The 19661-nt window shown below is 46.4% G+C and overlaps 1 protein-coding gene across 2 annotated transcripts in view; it reads right to left on the reverse strand.

Moving 5' to 3' along the window:
* Positions 1-3738: 3738 nt before the first annotated feature.
* The window catches only part of MYH10 (myosin heavy chain 10), a 121222-nt gene continuing 105299 nt past the window's right edge, over positions 3739-19661 (reverse strand). For both annotated transcript variants that reach the window (XM_052658275.1, XM_052658274.1), the window contains 11 exons: positions 19337-19585; positions 18857-19069; positions 17164-17376; positions 15748-15909; positions 10730-10858; positions 10291-10379; positions 9415-9538; positions 9132-9340; positions 7487-7595; positions 6036-6208; positions 3739-5382 (listed from right to left, as the gene is read on the reverse strand). In XM_052658275.1, coding sequence (XP_052514235.1) covers positions 5238-5382; positions 6036-6208; positions 7487-7595; positions 9132-9340; positions 9415-9538; positions 10291-10379; positions 10730-10858; positions 15748-15909; positions 17164-17376; positions 18857-19069; positions 19337-19585 — 1815 coding nt within the window. In that variant the 3' untranslated portion in view covers positions 3739-5237. The remainder of the gene's footprint in view (positions 5383-6035; positions 6209-7486; positions 7596-9131; positions 9341-9414; positions 9539-10290; positions 10380-10729; positions 10859-15747; positions 15910-17163; positions 17377-18856; positions 19070-19336; positions 19586-19661) is intronic.

Raw genomic sequence — 19661 nt, forward strand, 5'->3', positions numbered from 1 at the left:
GAAGCCCTTTTAATTTTAAGGAGGAAAAGTCTCTAGTAATACTAATGTAACAAGCTTCTTATGTAAGATAGCCCACATGAAGAGGAGGCCAATTTGAAAACAGGATAAAGCTTATGGTGTTGGTGTTCTGCACGTGGGGTAATGCTTTACTCTGCTGCCCGCCTGCACCCACAAGAGTTAATGTTTCCTGTCAGCTCTGAAGTCTTCACCAAGGGAAGCTGAACAGATGTTTCACTAGTTCACTTGTGGGGTGTTTTCAAGTTTGCTGCCCCTGTTAACATAGGGGAGATCCTGCCCGGATCATGGTTTGCAGGCGGAGGTCTGGGATAAGGGTGCTGGGCTGGCAGGCCTGGGCGGGTTTTCTGACACATGCCTGCATCAGCAGTGATGTCATGTGAGGCTCAGAGCTTGAATTACCCTCTGTAAGTTTTGAATCAATCTAACAATGTGATAAGCTGTAACTACTCGTCTGTGGTAGTAAGAACAAAGTCAGTCTCAGTAGCATTAATACAAACGTCTGCTGGTGGGGGAATGCCGTGGTTAGGATAACCGCTCAGCTGGACAAGTGACCATGGAGCCACTGACCTGTAAGTCATGCACATCCAAGCGTCAGTAAGAAAAGGACACAAAATCGATGAACACGCAGTTGCAGCTTTCTAAAACAGAAGTGAAGTGAAAAGATGGACTAGTTTTACTGTGTGGATCCTAAATTTTCCTGTTAAGTGGCCCAAATTTTGAAGTCACGAGACTGATTTTCTTTCACTGAAGACATGTGCTAGGAGTTGTGAGATCTGAGTAAGTAGCACAAAGCAGGGGCTCCCTGGACCTGCCAGGTGACTGGGCTGAGGCCTCCTTGGAGAAATTTTACCACGCAGATGCCCTTAGGTTCCACCCCAGAACTGCCTAGTGAGGAGAGTTCTGTATTTCATAGACGCTTAAGTGCCAGCAATTATAAGACACACCTTTATTTTGTAAAGCAGTAGGAAAAGTGTGCAATTCTAACTATGAAAATGCTTATTATTAAGACTTTGTATTTAAATTTATGTTTGGCTGTGCTTTGTTGCTACATGGGCTTTCTCCAGTAGTGGAGCGTGGGCTTCTCATTGCGGTAGCTTCTCTCGTTGCAGAGCATGGGCTCTAGAGCTCAGGTTTCAATAGGGGCTTTGCTGCTCCACAGAATTTGGAATCTTCCTGGATCAGGGATCAAACCCATCGTCTCCTACATTAGCGGGCAGATTCTTATCCACTGAGCCGTTGGCAAAGCCCCAAAGCTTTGTATTTATTTAAAGAGCCCTTCTAGACTTTATGCAGATTTTCATCATATCACACTTATTTAATTCATGTACAGAAAGGAAAATGTGAGACATACTCCTAGACTTCACATTGTAATTCCGATGTTCTGAATTGTGTCTTGACCCAAGGGGTCCTTGTCCATGTTTTCCTGAGCAATGTCATCCTCTGCAGCACGGTGAGCACTGGCCGTGCAGCTCTGCTCCGCTGCTGGCTCCAGAACTTTCTTCTAAGCTGCTGATACTCTCACTACAAGATCTGGTGCTGGGCTTTAATGACCTCACCAGGAGTCAGGCAGGGACAACCACATGACAGCTGCCACCTCCTGAAGGTGATTGTGGGGTGCCTGAGTTGACACACGTGCGAACAGAAGCATCTCAGCTTCCGTATGGTATGGTCCTTGACGGAGACAGCACTCTGCTCAGATGTCCCAGTCAGATCCAGTGTTGAACAGTCTGATTATGTCACATTACATCTTGAGTAAGCTTCACGACATCCAGTTAGTGGGCATGGAATCTATTATTGGGCTTCTTTGAAAAAATAAACAGGCCTCACTGCTGTAATGCATCAAACGTGAGTTTGTAATCTTGGCTTAAGGCTTGGGGACATGATCATACTTGTACATGTGGTACACAGATGCTGTAATTATGGTAATCATACTTTGTGTGGTACATGGATGCTGTAATTACGGTAATCATACTTTGTGCATGTACATGGATGCTGTAATTACGGTAATCATACTTTCTACATGCAGTACATGGTGTTGTAATTAGGGTTAACATTCTTGGGAAACTGGTATTATCATGTCAGTATACCCTTACTGATAAGTTTCGTACTACATTTCTGAAAAGGATTGTATGAGACATTTCACATGATTTGCTAGATTCCCAAAAGATGGTGGCTACACAAGGAAGTAGACTGCCCGGTTGGTCCTGATGGTGCGCAGATGCAGCATTTCAGCAAACACGCAGTATTTGGGAAAGCTCTCGGGGCCGGGACTGGGAAACCTCTGTGGATGGGGACTCCCCTCAGCTTTCAGCCATGGGCTTCCCTCAGGCCTGCCTGCCTGAACTAGGCGTGAGGAGCCATTGTGTCCACTTTCTAGATTCTAACTCATGGACTGTTGTGATTTTTTTTAAGGAAGTGGTGGTTCCTAGAGTCTGAACTGTGGGCTCTTCTTGTCTTGATAAACATGTCTGTTGTCATAGCAACATTGGCTTCAGGAGGAAAGGGACATGAGTCAGTGATACCCAGAGCCATAGGGAAGGCTGGTTAAGAATTTGGTTTCCACCTCATTTCATTTTAGTTGAGGTTTCCAGGGAGGGGGAAGGTTGGTGACAGAAAGGGTGCTTGTCTTCCTGATGTCAGCATGCCTAGGATAGGCAGGCTGGGAACAGGTGTGTTACCTCTGCTAAAGAAAGAGAGTCTTCTAGAATGTCTGCATTCTAAGAGAGCTCATCTAGACTGCATTCCACAAAAGGCTAAGGTTTCTCCACACATTCTGGAACCCCCCTCACATTGGACCATATGCCCATGGTTGGGCGCTGGCCAGCTGCTTTGTCTTTGACATGCCCAGAACCCAGCTCCCAGCTATAGTTGCGTTTCATGAACAACCTCAGACTATGAAGCAGTGGTTTGTTTAGTGAAGAAAGGTCCTGTCTAGATAGCGTCTTTGTGGAATCAGGAATTGGAATCTGTTCATGTAGGTCGTGTTTCTCCTGAGCTGGCAAACAGTATGACGTGAATACCAGTTAAACCAGCTAGCAAGGAAAGGATTCTTTTTCAGAAAAGCCTCTGAATTCCACAAACCCTTGGACTGAGATACCAAAAGCAAGGGTGAGAACACATGAGAGACGGTAAGTGCAACTCACCTTTTCTCCTGTGGTAGTGACAATTTTGAGAAAGGGAACACTTTAGCCCATTTTCCATATCCTCACAACTGCTAAGCAGCTTCAGTATGTACTTCAGACCACTGGAACCAGCCTAACTTGAGCATATTAAAAAAAAAACCCCAGCATGGCTACATGAATGTGTTCCCCTAGATTTCTCTCTGGCCCATCCTACCTGGCCCACAGCTGCCCGTGGATCTCACCACCGAATCCTCCCAAAAGCATTTTTAACGTGCATCCGGTCTGAAAATAGCCTGAAACTTATCAGGCCTCTTGAAATACTCTAATCCAGTAATGGGCTTCACTGATTGGACACTGAAACAAACCCTCCTCGAGGCTTCATCCCACAGTCCTGGACCGCTCATCCGGAGAGCAGGACAGCCGCCAGCCCGCCCAGAGAACTCACCTGTCACCTGACAGTTTTTGGGCGTGTGGTGCCCTCAGAACAAGCAGCCTGGCTATCAGCACGGTAAGTCTACATAGCGTCCAACCAGAACAGAAGGTGAGAAAACAGATTGCACATTGACATGATTATTCTTGTTTATTGAGGTCTGTTTATTCTCCACGGGTGCTTTTTCCTCCAAGTAAACAGAGCAGGCGTAAATATCTATAATGAATAAATTTATTGTCTTACAAAAATCATTGTCTAGAAATATGGGAATACAAGAAAAGATATTTGCAGTCAGGTGTCTGGTGGTCAACAGCCAGTACAATTCATAAAGGGGGAAAAATCAAAGATTCCAAACCCACATGACAAATTCTTCCCAACAGATGTTAAAGCTTTTAACCCAAAAGGTTTGTGTTTTCAAGCACGTTGCAGAGGATCAAGGATTTATAATTAACACTGATTCATTGTCACTGAATGTTTATAATACCACTTAGACTAGAGAGGTACATGATATGAAGCACAGTCAAAACTTAATACATTAAATTGTTACAGAGGCAAATAATATATTTAACATTGTCTTAGTACTGTAGTGTCTAAGGCACTTTCTGTAATGTCAGTTTGATTAACTATCAACCCAAAACAGAATGCTAATGTTTACTGTAACACTGTCCCGAGGGGGTGGGGAGGGAAAAATGAAAAAGGAGTCATCCACTGGCATGTCAACATTCAGGCGGGTGGCCTCTGTTCCCGAGGTGCTGTCCCCCTCACTGACAGACTTGAACAAGTCTCGGACACAAAACCAATCTTCCCATTTTGGGCTCAAAGCAGCGGCTGAATTTGCAAGGTCAGCATGAGAGCCTGGCTGGCGAGGAAGGGTGTCCCCCTAGCTTCTGCTCTGGGGGGCCTGTGGCTGCGAGGAGCAGACCATCTAGAAGTCACTGTGATGGCTGCCCCTGGGCCTCAGCTGCGTCGTGGCCACTGTCCTGCTGGCACAGAGCAGCTCCGGCCGAAGACAGTTCACGTGAAGAGATGCGGGGACCCCACGACTTGAGGGAGAGGGGCACTGCAACCCCCATGGATGCTGCTTCCCCCAACCCACCCCCCATCTCACGGAAGCCCCTTTCACAGTTTGTGCACTGAAATAGTGTCAATCCTCATCTGAAGGAAATGAGAGCTACAGGTGCAGTTTAGGTTTCACAACGTTCTAAGGGACTTGATGTGGCTGCGGAGGCAGGGGCCACGTGAACACAGAACTAAGGTAGCTGTCTGTACGACAGAGCATGCAGAGCGACGGGGTGGCAACCGCTAGGCGGCCCCATGACCCAGCGACTGGCAGCGGGTCTGGAGTTAGTTTGAAAAAGGGTTCTCTTAACATGTATTATAAAATGGTCTCTTGGTGGATATATGGAAAATAGATGCAATGATGAGGCGATCTGTTTAATATGTGTAGGTTTTGTGTATATATATATATATATAAAAAGGGGAGCAATTGTACCTAAATCTGAAGCAGGAGACGTGTGTGTAGGCCATGAGGCCTTAAGACACAGTTGATCTCTCAGGAAGGAGTCTCGCAGCTCGCCGGTTCCCCAGATCTGCAGGAGGCCCCGAGGTGGGGGCGCCGGTGACTTCCTGCATGTCCCGCGATATTGCCTCCTCTAGCTTCCTTGGACTTACTCGGACTGTGGTGGCTGCGTCTCATTGATGTCACTGGTCTTACTTTCTGTGTCGTCGTCCGACAGCTCCAGGGATGCGCCCTCAATGTGCAGCTGGCGCCGGCCTGATCGGCTGGAGGAGAAGCTGATCGGGCCGCCTCGCCTGGAGGGAACAGAAAGCAGGTGCACGTGGCTGCCAAGTCGTCCACCCACCTGAGGATTCAAAGCTCCCTGCCCAGGATGCAGCCCCTGGGGTGTTGGGGAGATCAGAAGGGCTCTGTGCTTAGCCACCACTGCCACCTGCTGAGCATCGTTCTGGGGGCCGCGGTGGCTGGCCCCTGCTGTCCCTCCCAGACACAGTGAGGACAGCACTACCAGCTCATCCCCAGCCAGGTGCTCCCCAAAGGGCAAATAGAGAGGAAATGCTCTGTGCAGGCTTTGCGGGCCTCCTAAGGTCTCTGCTGGTCTTTTTACAACCTTTATCAATGTCAACACCACTCTTAGCATACGACAGCAGGGCAGACAGGCTCCAGCCCACAGGCCACACCTGTGCTAAGCTGTCCTTCTAGGGAGAAGCCTTGGCTCCCTGTGTCCTGGGGTGCATCAAGTCTGCCATGGAGAGGCTGCCCCTGCCCACGAGGGACATGGACAGACTCCTGGGCTGGCACACAAGCCGTGAGTAAACACAGAGCCAGTGACTGAGTGGCCTGTTGTTTCCCCGCTCTCCAGACCACCAACGGTCAGGAGTCCTAAACAGGTACATGCTAAGGAGGACCTCACACATGGCCAAGAAAACCAGTGTCTGGAGCCACTCACCTCAGCCGGTTCTTGAGGGTGCTGACCTCGCGGCTCAGGCCCTCGTTGGCCTCAGTGGCATCGTCCAGTTCCCGCTGGAGTTTGCGCCGAGATGCATTGGCACGTGTGGCTTCTTCCTCTGCTTCCTCCAGCTGCCGTTTGAGCTGCTTCATCCTGGCGTTGGCCTTCTCCATCTCGAGGAAGTTATAGGAACCAAGTCAAACCAAACCGTTGAATCCAAACTCACATCACTGTGTCCTGAATGTTTCAGCACAGGCCTCTGCCCCACTGGCCACACGTGTGTGCATACCCCTGCCATTTCTGCACAACCATGTCTACACAGCATATTAGGCTAAAGGAAACTTATAAACAATTGAAAACCAATTTTCATCCCTGAGTTTTCTACAGAAAAATAACATCTTCACGAGTGATCTGTGGAATTATGAAAGGAAACTGCTATTGCTACAAAACACAGAAGAGCCAGCAACACAGATAATCTCCACCCCCAGGAGATGATGTGTTCATTTTACACCTCCTTTCAACACGGTAAGTACCAAGCCACTCTGGAAAACCAAGTCAGAACTTGGCCTGCCACTAGCCCGCCCACTCCTGAGCCACAGAAACTGGCCAACACCGTGCCGGTCCAGTTCACACCCACCCAGAACTGCTCTCCGAGTTGGGAGGGTCTAGGCTAGAGGCAGTGGATCCTCGGGTCTCCCAGATGAGCGAGAGCACAGCCCCCCAGGCTGCAGCCAATACAGAGCTGACACGCCCTGACACTTAGGAAACAGATGCCTGGACACAGACGAGGACGACCACTTGGGTCCCACGTGCAGTGCACTCGCCTTTTCTTCCCTTCATACTACTTCCTGCATCTGCCTCTCCACCCAGCCAACATTCAGTTCAGTTGTGTCCGACTCTTTGCGACCCCATGAATTGCAGCAGGCCAGGCCTCCCTGTCCGTCACCAACTCCCAGAGTTCACTTAAGTCGGTGATGCCATCCAGCCATCTCATCCTCTGTCATCCCCTTCTGCCCCCAATCCCTCCCAGCATCAGAGTCTTTACCAATGAGTCAACTCTTATGACTGCCAACTACAACTTTTCTAGGCATTTAGAAGATGGTAGGTAAAATAGGCAGAAATCTCTGCACTCATGCAATGTCTACTCTAGTGAAGGAAACATGGTAATCAAGATCAGTTCAGGCCTCCCCACTACAAGCCTTCCCAAGGCTCTTGCCCACCCCTTCTCAACATGTATTGTGGGGCAGGGCTACATCCTAACCACCTCTGTATCCCCAGCACTCAGGAGTGACCAGCAGGAACAAGAAACAGCATGTGTACTGGAACACTAGAAGTAAGAGTTTCTTCCTAAGTCAGCAAGTCACACAGTAACATGGCTGGTCTTCTGTCTGTGTTCCTGTACAGCATTCAGGGTGGAAGACATGTTCCCTTTAGGTGCCTTCTCTCCTTACCTGTTCTTTATACTGGTCAGCATGGCGGCGTTCATCTTCAACCTGCATGAAGATTTCTTTCAGCTTCTTCTCGGTACGACGAACTAGTTTATTGGCGGCGGCTCTTTCCCTGTGAAAATGATCAACATGTTCATTTTCACAGTTCTTGCAATGAAAATATTTTAAGTCCTTTTTTCTATAAGATGACAAACGTTGGAGCGCTTTCCAGGACCCTGTATCATTGTGATCAACATAGTCCAGAAACTTCTCCCTTCTGGTCGAACTGTGGATTGCCTTTAACGTAGTCTAATGCTGATAGGCAGAACACCTGCATTATTCCCTCATGCGTGGATATTTATCACCTTAGTGATCTTCTGAAGATCAAAGGTCACTTACATTGAGTGTAGAGTTTTTGGAAATAAAAACCTTAGTTGGTTACTCTTATCACCTAACATTTTAGCCTGGAAAACAAAACACTCAATTTAATTATTGTTTCAATTTAAAATTACTTCCCACTGACTTGGAGAAGGAAATGGCAACCCACTCCAGTATTCGTGCCTGGAGAATCCCCTGGACAGAGGAGCCTGATGGGCTACAGCCCACGGGGTCGCAAAGAGTTGGACACGACTGAGCGACCTCACTTGCTCACTCACTCCCACTGACTAAGATTCCCCGGAGGAAGGCAAGGCAACCCACTCCAGTATTCTTACCTGGAGAATCCCACGGACACAGGAGCTTAGCAGGCTAGCCCATAGGGTCGCCAAGAGTCGGATATGACTGAAGCGACTTAGCACGTACTTACTAAGATGCTAGAGCAGCTGAACAATGAAACAACTCCCCCCACTTCAGTTAGGAGTCAAGGCACCATGTTCTAGACAGGCCTCCACTGTCCCACGTGAAGGAAGGAGAGTTAACTTACTTGGAGAACTCCACTGAAACACAAAAGGGTCTTTTGTTCCTTCACAAATGTTATGCAAAAATGGATAGGATGGAGTCAGCTGAAAGGGCCAAGTCATGTCAATTACAACTAACAACAAACAAACCCTTAGCTGTTACGTTTGAGAGCAGGGGGACAAAGTTTCAGATGCTAGGCTGGGGAGGACTCTGGGCAACAGACCCTGTGTTTCTGGGCCCCCAAACTCCTCAATAAGAGGGTGAAGTTGAAAGTCTGCTCCAGCTCTGGCCATCTGAGATTCTATTTTAATATATATGTAAATGCCTGCCCAAAAGCTGCTTTGTGCAATTCCTCATAAATTTCAGAATGGTTTATGACACCAGAATGGAAACTGTTGAGAAATCCCTTCCTAAAGGAGAAAAAACTTGTCTTTTTTGTTACATTGCATTTCTTCTCTGCCAACACACTGTAGCATTTCACGTGATGTGGTGAACTTGGGCTCAGCCTTGGGCAGAGATGTAAACTATGGCACCAGCAAATCATGGGGCACACACAGCATGATTAGCCCTCAGCTGAACCTGGGAAGAGCTGACAGGTGAGCCCATTGTTCCCTGAGGGCTCACACCAGCTTCTCTGGTTATATGTGCCCTTGTGCAACGAAGCTCCCCTAGGACAAGGAGCATTGGTGTCATCTCTATAAACCTGGACTTGGTCTGTAGCAGAGATACTGTAAAAACCTTTTTTTGGCTTATAGCACTGAAAACCTCTTACTTGGCTTCCTGCTCAAGCTGCTCCTCCAGTTGCCCAATCTTGGCTTCTAGGGCAGAGATGGTGGCCTTGAACTTGGACTTGACAGCTCCCTCTAGCTCCTGGAGCTTGGCCTTCAACTCCTTGTTCTGCCGCTCCAGCTGCTGGCGCGCATTGTCGCTCTTTTGGGCAGCGCTGCGCTCGGCCGCCAGCTCAGTGTTCAGCGTGTCCACCTGAAGGGGAGATGGGTCAGTTGTGCAGGGGATGGCACAGTCCCTCCTGGGGTGAGGGGACATGGTAGACCCACCTGCAGTGTGGTCTTGCGGAAGCGGTCGTTGAGCAGCTCCATGTTGCTCTGCTCCTCCTCCAGCTCCTCCTCTAGCTGTGCGATCCGAGCCTCCAGACGCCGCTTCTCATCCAGCAGTGCAGACCTGCGGCCGAGGCGGCGACACTCAGCACAGAGAACTCTCCAGGGCTCCTCCACCCACTGTGCTGCCATAAGGATTCTTAATTTTTCTCTTTCTCCTCCTCCCACCCCAATCTGCCTGGTCCTGTTGGTTTTGCTTCCAAACACGCTGCCCACTTCTCTCCATCCCCAGGCCTGCCACCTGGCCAGGCCCCGCTATCTTGCACCTGGATCGCTGTGTAGCCCTCCAGCTTTGCTCCACAGCCAGTGTCAGCTTTAAAAGTGCAAAAAGATTCTGATGTTCCCTAGCTTCTCTAGTGCACCAAGATCCAAAGCCAGTTCCTCCTCATGGCACACTAGAAAATGACCACAATGGATCCTTAGGACAGCCTTTAAATGGAGAAAGCAACTTTTAATTGTAAAAAAAAAAACCCCAAAAATCTGACTTTCAATGAAACATATGTCGAGGGAAAAAGACCTAACAAATGTGAAAGTGAGGCCCTGCACTGCAAGGCTGTGCACTCCTATGGAGGCCAGATAGGTTCTGAAGGCCTTTTCTGCAGACCTGTGTGGACGTGACTGGTACAGGGAGGTGTGACCTGGCAGGGCTTCAGCCAGTTGGCTGAGGCCCAGCATCTCATGCTCATCTCTCCAGACTTTGAACAGATGAGCAAACCAACCACTGACTCCCCAATGCCAGATGACCCCTGTAGCTGACTTAGTGCCTGTGAGGACCAGTGAGACACCCACCCCTTCCCACATGCTCAGGAGACTCACTTGCCAGAGGCGCTGTTGGCGATCTCGTCCGCCAGCTCGTCTCTCTCCTGCTCAGCATGTCGGCGGGCTCGCTCGGATGAGGCAAGTTCCTGAATGAGTTCAGATTGTCATGTAAGCTCTGGCTGCTAAGTTTCCTTAGATGTGAGGTCTGACAGTGCCTCTGGCTGCTGCCACCTTGCTTGAGGCACCAAGTGCGCCTCAAATTATAAACAGATTTGAGAAATACACTATTCAACCTCTCTGTCTTTAGTCAGGTAGAACAATATCAAATGGGACCACTTTGCTCAAGTGAAGCAGTAAGATGGTCCAGCACCACATTAAAAATGGTCAGTGAGATTACACTGGCTACAAAAACGCTGAAATGTATTTATCTGGTCTTAGAGAAATTCCAAGGGCAAATATTTGTTAAGCAAATAGATGAATAAACAAACACACAAACCTCCTGCAACTGAAGGATTTCTGCTTCCAGGCTTTTCAGTTTCTTCTCACTCTCTTTGGATTGAGCAAAAATCTCATCCCGGGATGCACGAGCTTCTTCTAACTCACGCTGGTAGTCCTTCATCTGAGCCTAAGCATAAGGAGGAGGCAAGTTTTGGGGTAGTGTTTATTCTTATTTAAACATACCTTTCCCCCCAGATTATAAAATAGGAATTTATTATAAAAGTATGTAGAAGTGATGAAAAAGAAAACATTCAAGTCAATATCCTTTATGAATATAGATGCAAAAATGCTCAACAAAATAGAAACCAATAAGATCCATTAACACCTCCAAATGGGATTTATATGAGGAATTCAAGGTTGATTTGACATCCAACACAACTATGTGATCACTTCAACTGACACAGAAACAATCTAATATCTTTCAATATAAAAACACTCAATAAATCTTTGACAAAATTCAACATTCATTTATGATAAAAACCATCCAGAAAGCAGGCACAGAAGGAACATACCTCAACATAATAAAAGCCATATATGATAAACCCACAGCAAACATTACCCTCAATGGTGAAAAATTGAAAGCATTTCTCCTAAAGTCAGGAGAACAAGACAAGAATGACCACTCTCACGACTACTATTCAACACAGTTTTGGAAGTTTTAGCCATAGCAACAAGAGAAGAAAAAGAAATAAAAGGAATCCAGATTGGAAAAGAAGTAAAACCCACTGTTTGCAAATGACATGCTCCTCTACATAGAAAACCCTAAAGACTCCACCAGAAAATAACTAGAGCTAAATCAATGAATATAGTAAAGCTGCAGGATATTAATACACAGAAATCCCTACATCCCTATACACTAACAATGAGAAAACAGAGAAATTAAGGAAACAATTCCATTCACCATTGCAATGAAAAGAATAAAATACTTAGGAATAAATCTACCTAAAGAAACAAAAGACCTATATATAGAAAACTATAAAACAGTGGTGAAAGAAATCAAAGATGACACAAATAGATGAAGAAATATACCATGTTCATCGATCAGAAGAATCAATATAGTGTAAATGAGTATACTACCCAAAGCAATCTATAGATTCAATACAATCCCTATCAAGCTACCAATGGTATTTTTCAGAGAACTAGAACAAATAATTTCACAATTTGTATGGAAATACAAAAACACCTCAAATAGCCAAAGCAATCTTGAGAAAGAAAAATGGAACTGGAAGAATCAACCTGCCTGAATTCAGGCTATACTACAAAGCAACGGTCATCAAGACAGTATGGTACTGGCACAAAGACAGAAACATAGATCAATGGAACAAAATAGAAAGCCCAGAGACAAATCCACGCACCTATGGACACCGTATTTTTGACAAAGGAGGCAAGAATATACAATGGAGAAAAGACAATCTCTTTAACAAGTGGTGCTGGGAAAACTGGTCAACCACTTTTAAAAGAATGAAACTAGAACACTTTCTAATACCATACACAAAAATAAAATGGATTAAAGATCTAAATGTAAGACCAGAAACTATAAAACTCCTAGAGGAAAACATAGGCAAACCACTCTGATGTAAATCATAGCAGGATCCTCTATGACCCACCTCCCAGAGTAATGGAAATAAATACAAATAAACAAATGGGACCTAATTAAACTTAAAAGCTTTTGCACAATGAAGGAAACTATAAGGTGAAAAGACAGCCTTCAGAATGAGAGAAAATAATAGCAAATGAAGCAACTGACAATCTCAAAAACATACAAGTAACTCCTGCAGCTCAATTCCAGAAAAATAAGCGACCCAATCAAAAAATGGGCCAAAGAACTAAACAGACATTTCTCCAAAGAAGACATACAGATGGCTAACAAACACATGAAAAGATGCTCAACATCACTCATTATCAGAGAAATGCAAATCAAAACCACAATGAGGTACCATCTCACACATCAGAATGGCTGCTATCAAAAAGTCTACAAACAATAAATGCTGGAGAGGGTGTGGAGAAAAAGGAACCCTCTTACACTGTTGGTGGGAATGCAAACTAGTACAGTCACTATGAACAGTGTGGAGATTCCTTAAAACACTGGAAATATAACTGCCATACGACCCAGCAATCCCACTACTGGGCATACAAACCGAGGAAACCAGAATTGAAAGAGACATGTGTACCCCAATGTCCACTGCAGCACTGTTTACAATAGCTAGGACATGGAAGCAACCTTGATGTCCATCAGCAGACGAATGGATAAGAAAGGTATGGTACATATACACAATGGAATATTACTCAGCTATTAAAAAGAATGCATTTGAATCAGTTCTAATGAGGTGGATGAAACTGGAGCCTACAAAGCGAAGTTAAGTCAGAAAGAAAAACACCAATATATTAACGCATATATATGGAATTTAGAAAGACAGTAATGATGACCCTATATGTGAGACAGCAAAAGAGACACAGATGTAAAGAACAGACTTTAGGACTCTGTGGGAGAAGGCGAGGGTTGGGTAATTTGAGCGAACAGCATTGAAACGTGTATTATCATATGTGAGACAGATCACCAGTCCAAGTTCAATGCATGAAACAGGGTGCTCAGGGCTGGTGCACTGGGATGACCCTGATAGATGGAATGGGGAGGGAGGGTCTCAGGATGGGGAACACATGTACACCCATGGCTGATTCATGTGAATGTATGGCAAAAAACCACCACAATATTGTAAAGTAATTAGCCTCCAGTTAAATTTCAAAAAACTAAAAAAAAAAGAATAAAAACAAACAATAAAATAAAAACACTCAATGAACTTAAGGCAACTTCCCCAACCCTGATAAAGGGAATCAATGAAATGAAAAACTAGTATCATACTTAATGGTCAAAGAGTGAATGCTTTTCCCTACAATCAGCAATGAGACAGGGATGTTTTTGCCCTTGCTATTTCTGTATAACAATGTAATGGATAACATTATACATTGTAATGTATAACAATGTAATGCTAGTCAAAGCACTTAGGCCAAGAAAGGGAAATAAAAGATATCCAGATTGAAAAAGAAGAAATAAAACTTAGCTCAATTTGCTAATGAAAAAGTATAGAAAATCTTAAGGAGTCCATTAAAAAAATGTTACAACTAATAAGTTCAGTGAGGCTGCAGCATACAGGATCAATCAATACAGTTAGTTCTCCATACCTGAGCTCCACACCCATGGATTCAACCAATAATGGATCAAAAATATTCAGGGGAAAAACATTCTCAGAAAATTTCAAAAAGCAAAACTTGAATTTGCCACGTGGGCAACCATTACCTTGTATCAGGTTGTTATGAGTAAACTAGAGATGATTTAAAGTATATGAGAAAATATTCACAGGTTTTATGCAAGTAATACACCATTTTATATCAGGGACTTTTTGATTTTGGTATCCATGGGGGTGGAGGGGTTGGTCCTAGAACCAATCCCTCTCAGACACTGAGGGACAACTGTACAAAAATAATTGAAATTCAATACACTAACTATAAACACTGTAAATAGTAACAGAGCAGCTACACTTAGCATCAAAAGGGTAAAATTTAGCTAACGTATAAGACTTGTATGCCAGAAACTAAAATAAAGCATCATAGAACAAAATGAAATAGCTAAATGGGCTGACAGCCATGTTCGTGGAAAACTCAATACCTTTGTGAGGATGGTAATACTCTCCAAATTGATCTACCGAGTCAACGTAAAATAAGAATCCAAGCTGGCTTAGGGGAGGCGGGGGCAGAAACTGACAAGCTGATCCTAAATGGAACTGCAAGGAGCCCAGAACAGCAGTCATGAAAAAGAAAGTTGGAGAAGTCATACTTCCCAAGTGCAAAACCTTAAGCCATGGTAATCAAGACTGTGCGGTCCTGGCAGGACAGACATAGAGATCAAGGAATAGAACTAAGAGTCCAGAAACAGACACAAGTCTCTGGTCAGCTGATTTCTGACAAGAGGGCCAAGATAATTTCAATGGGGAAAATCTTTTTAACAAATGGTGCTGGGACAATTGAATATCCATATCCCAAAGAATGAAATTCGGTTCATATATCAAACTACATAATAAAAATTGAAATGGATTTAGAAAGAGCCAGAAGTATAAAACTCTTCAGTCATGTGTGACACTGTGACCACATGGACTGCATAAAACTCTTAGGAGAAAACACAAGACTAAATCTTCAGGACCCTGGATTAGGTAGTGGCTTCATAAATAGTAAAAACAGAAGAAACAAAGGAAAAAATAATCTGAACTCCATCAAAACTTGCACTGTAAAACAGTACCAATGAGGGAGTGAATAGATAATCCAGAGAATGGAAGAAGATGCAGAATCACCAAGGCCAAAGGAATGGAAATTTTCTAAAGCTTTTGTCTTTCCCTCCAGAGAAGTGTGTCCCTGTACGAGACAGCCCATCACATCCTGCCAATACAGCAAGATACTACAGAAATCACTTTGTCACTGTGACAGTGAAAACCAGCATGCTCTCTGAGTAGCTAAAGCGATGCTGACTGGACAGAAAGGTGCAACTGAAGGAGGAGCAACATGGAGCTGCTCAACGACTGCTTCTGCAGACCACACTGCAGGTGGGCCTGCCATGTCCCCCTAACCGCAGGAGCGGCTCACGGCCCTGGTCAGCAAAGTCGACACCACCTACTCTCAGTGGGTGCCTGTGTGTTTAGTTGACCACGAGATGTTATTCAGAGCCTTAGTGAGTGCCCACCAGGCAACTCTACCTCACTCAATCCAAATGGGGCCAAGCCCACCCGGTAGACGCTGGAGCTATACACGTACCATCCTTATGGCCTGTGGCCCCAGCCTACAGCTGAGGATGACAGTGGCCCTGTGCCCTGCAGCAGTGACGTGGCAACACTGAGCCCGCCAGCATGATGGTGGCTGGATGCTGCCCAGAGCCTTCTCTCCAGCATCCCAGGCCATGTCGTCGTGCTCGGTGGTCTCAGCAGAGCCTGATGACCCCACCATCACACCCTGATGGCTGGTGGCACTCACCTGGAGTTTGCGGAGCTGCTTGATCACTTCATCCCTTGCTTTGTTAGCTGCCTCGATTTGAGCCTCCAGGTCCTTCAGGTCTATTTCCATTTTCTTCTTCGAGGCAACAGCCAGGGCCCGCTGTTTCCGCTCATCCTCCAGCTCTGCCTCAAGCTCCCGCACCTGACAGGCAGTGTCAGGATACATCGGTCAGACCCGTTATCCGCACACAGAGAACAGGCCCGTAGGGGCTCGACTTACTCAGGAGAGGGGCTCTCTGCCTCCAAGCGATTATTATCATTAGCAGCTGAATTTGTACAGAGAGGTCTATAAACATCTCCACCTGGTACAAATCATTTCCACTGACTGACTGACTGTGGCGAGAGTGTGTAAGGAGGCAGAACCCCTGATCTCAAGCTCCTAGTCCAGGTGATGCAATGAGATTGGAAGGCACGAGACAAGCTCCTAGGGAAGCTCCCCCCTTGCCCAGCACGGGGACACCCCAGCCCCAGCAGAGGGGCCCATGTGTCAATCACATGGGCAAATAGCTTGGATGCACTCCCTCCAGCCCCAGTCAGCCCTTCAGATGATGGATGCTCCCTGCTAATAAGCTGCTTCAGAATTCCCAACTCACAGAAACTCATTTAATGTGTGCTGTTTTAAGTCACTAAGCTTGAGCTAATCTGTTATCTAGCAATAAGTGGCTAATAAAATGTTAGTGGACCAAAAATAATAAAGTGTCCCAGATCCAAGACTTGATACCATGAACTCCAAGGGAATGTTAAAGTGAAAGTTGCTCAGTCATGTCTGAGACTTTTCAACCCCACGGACTATACAGTCCATGGAATTCTCCAGGCCAGAATACTGGAGTGGGCAGCCTTTCCCTTCTCCAGGGGATCTTCCCAACCCAGGGATCAAACCCAGGTCTCCTGCATTGCAGGTGGATTCTTTACCAGCTGAGCTATCAGGGAAGCCCTTGGGAATGTTTCGCTTTAAAATTTTAAATTAGAAGTTTAAATGCACTCAGTAAAGTATATAAATTGTTAAGTGCCCCAGCAGTGTTTTCAAATAACAAAAATGTAAATATCTAGAGTTTTCCCTTTAAAGAGTGGTTTAAAGAGGACATGCAATCTGACCTTCAGAATATTCTGAATCACCTTGTCAGGTATGTACTGATTCTTCCCTTTACTGACACTTGTAAGACTCCCAGAACTTGAACCTGACTACATGTCCCTGGACGCTCACTGGGTTTTAAGTAGTAATGATAATCTGAGAAATAGGAAATCAAAACCAATTACATTATATTTTAAAGATACAGTTATATGACCCAGTAAATTTCCTCCAGCTACTATTTTCCAACGCAAATATCACTGGCCAAAAACTGGTCTTTGAGCACAAACAAGGGCCCGTTCTGGGGGCCACACCTCTAAGATCTACCTGTTTAATGAGCAGCCGCTTCTTTTCCTCGTTCTGCTCATCCCTGGTCTGCAAGTCTCTCTCAAACTGGGCCTTCATGGCTTGCATGTTGACCTCTAGGCGAAGCTTGGCGTCTTCTGTAGCCTGGAGCTCATCTTCCAGCTCCTCCAGTTGGGTCCTCATTTCCTCCACCTGCTGCTCTAGGGCCCGTTTGGATTTCTCAAGTTCATGAACCTAGACAACAGGAAGAAGCACAGGTTATGACCCTTGGAGGGACATGCATGGACAGTAGTTTCTATTATATAGCCAACCCCTGCCCAAGGAATCTCCCAACCCTGACCCAGCCGCTGCACCAGTGATCTCAGAGTGCACCATCTGAATGACAGGCCTGACATCATGCACGTGTGCTCTACCATGGATCATGCAGCCGAGAGATCTCTAAAAGCTGATGATCAGTCAAAGAGCATGGTGTCAGGGCAATGGCCTGTTGATTGGCCACTGGCCTGCGGTCTCACAGCACCTCCCTCCTGCTCTGGTGAAGATCATTTGTTTTGAAAATGCACGTGTGCAGATTTTTAAATATGAAGGTGTGTGAGTCCTAGGAAGCAGGGTACAGCGAGAAAGAGGTCTGACTCTTTCTTTGGACAGAGATCCGCACCATGCACACATTTACTAAGTTCTCTGTGCCCAGCACTGTGCTGGGTGCTCCCCGTCATGTTCCCTTTGATCTCAGAGACAACATTCAGGCAGGCACGTGCAGGCATTATTATTATGTGTCCCTTTGGAGTTCATGGCCATGTCGGTTCTCCTGAGGACAGAAGATGCCTTAGGACGTGAGGAGGCCTGTGTCTCTTGCTACTTGGCATTTCACAGGCACAGAGGAAATGTTTTTGGAAAGAATGTGTGACTGTCGTTTATTCTAGAGAAAACCAATAAGGAACAAGAAGACGGACTCAGTGCTGGAATTTTCTCTTTGCACTTTACTATGTAATCCTGGCCATTTCTATGCTAGGGGGCTCTTGTCCACTGGGCTGTAGAAGATTCAGCAGGAAGGGCAGTCCCACACCCTCATTATATGGCCAGATGGCCCATGTCCCAGGAAAATGAGAGTTTATTTTTAGAGAGGACTGTGTTTTTCAGAGCACATCTGTAGCAGCTTCATGAAATAGCTAAATATCATGTCCACTGGACACAAGAGGAAATGTGGAGAGGCTGAATGGAGCTGGGGGAGAGTCAAACGCTGAACCTGTTCTGATCTCCAGCCCTGGGTCCCCATAGCTCTCCTCAAACCTGCGACACTAAGGGAGGGATACAGGGTGGACAAACATCATGGCGGCATCAGGGAAGGCGTGTGCAGCTCGGGGGTAAGGGGTCCTCCTGGCTCCTCTCCAGGTTCCCCACTCTGTGCAGGAGACAGACCCCACTGCCCTCAATCTGAGGCAACTTCTGATACTTGGTTTTGATAACCACCCATGAAACTCTCCATTCACAAGGCCCCCGCGAGGATGCAGGTTACTGTGGGGAGGGTCCGTGAAAACCACGCGAATGCCCTGCCTGGCTTTGGTGCAGGTAACCGGGAACAGACAGGAGAAAACCTGACAGCTCATCCCAGGAGACCCTGACCTGATGGGCTGAGACCACCTCGTCCACGTCACTCTGGGCTGGCCCTTCCCAGAGCCGCTGCCCCCATAACGGCCTGGGCCCTGGCACTCACGTTCTTGCCCACGTCGTCCTTGGAGCTCATGAGGTCCTCCATGTCTGCCCGCAGCTGCTTGTTCTGTCGCTCAGCCTCCTCCCTGGCCTCCAGGGCCTCCTCCAGGGCACGGGCCAGGGACAGGGCTTTGGTCTCCTTCTCTCGGGCCTCTGCCTCCGCCCGGTCGCGCTCTTCTGCGTAGCGGGCAGAGATGTTCTTCTCTTCTGCTAACAGCTACACGGGATGGCGTCAGGAAACAGTAAAGATCAATGTTGGACTTCTCTCATTTGCTGCATATCTGACTTATAGCGGAGAATACCACTAGATCATGGGTGTTCTCCTATTTCCTCCTTTATACTGGACTTTTTCCAGTTTTGCTACAAATACACCTTGTTTTAAATAAGGGATTATTTCAAACCCAAATGATGAAAGTGAGGGCTGTGCCAGGAGGAAACGTGGGGTGCTGGCCTTGGAGCCTGGGGTTGGGAGTGTGGGCCCCACCTGATCAAACTTCTTCTGTTTCTTCTCCAAGTTGGAGACGATCTGGCGCTGGTGGTCCAGGTCTACCAGCAGGTCATCCAGCTCCTGCTGCAGGCGGGTCTTGGTCTTCTCCAGCTTGTCATAGGCCAGGGCCTTCTCCTCCAGGCGCTGGCTCAGCACCTCCACATCCTTGAGGAGCTTCTTCTTGGCTTCTTCCAAACTTTCAATTGTCCCCAGGTCATCATCTACTTTCTTCTTGGTATCTGTCAACTAAAGGAAAAAAGATCAACATTAAAGAACTTACCTGGATTTCACATTTGAGGAAAAAAGGTAAAACTTGTTTTCA

Source organism: Budorcas taxicolor, chromosome 19 (genome assembly GCF_023091745.1).
Source record: "Budorcas taxicolor isolate Tak-1 chromosome 19, Takin1.1, whole genome shotgun sequence".
Classification (NCBI taxonomy): domain Eukaryota; kingdom Metazoa; phylum Chordata; class Mammalia; order Artiodactyla; family Bovidae; genus Budorcas; species Budorcas taxicolor.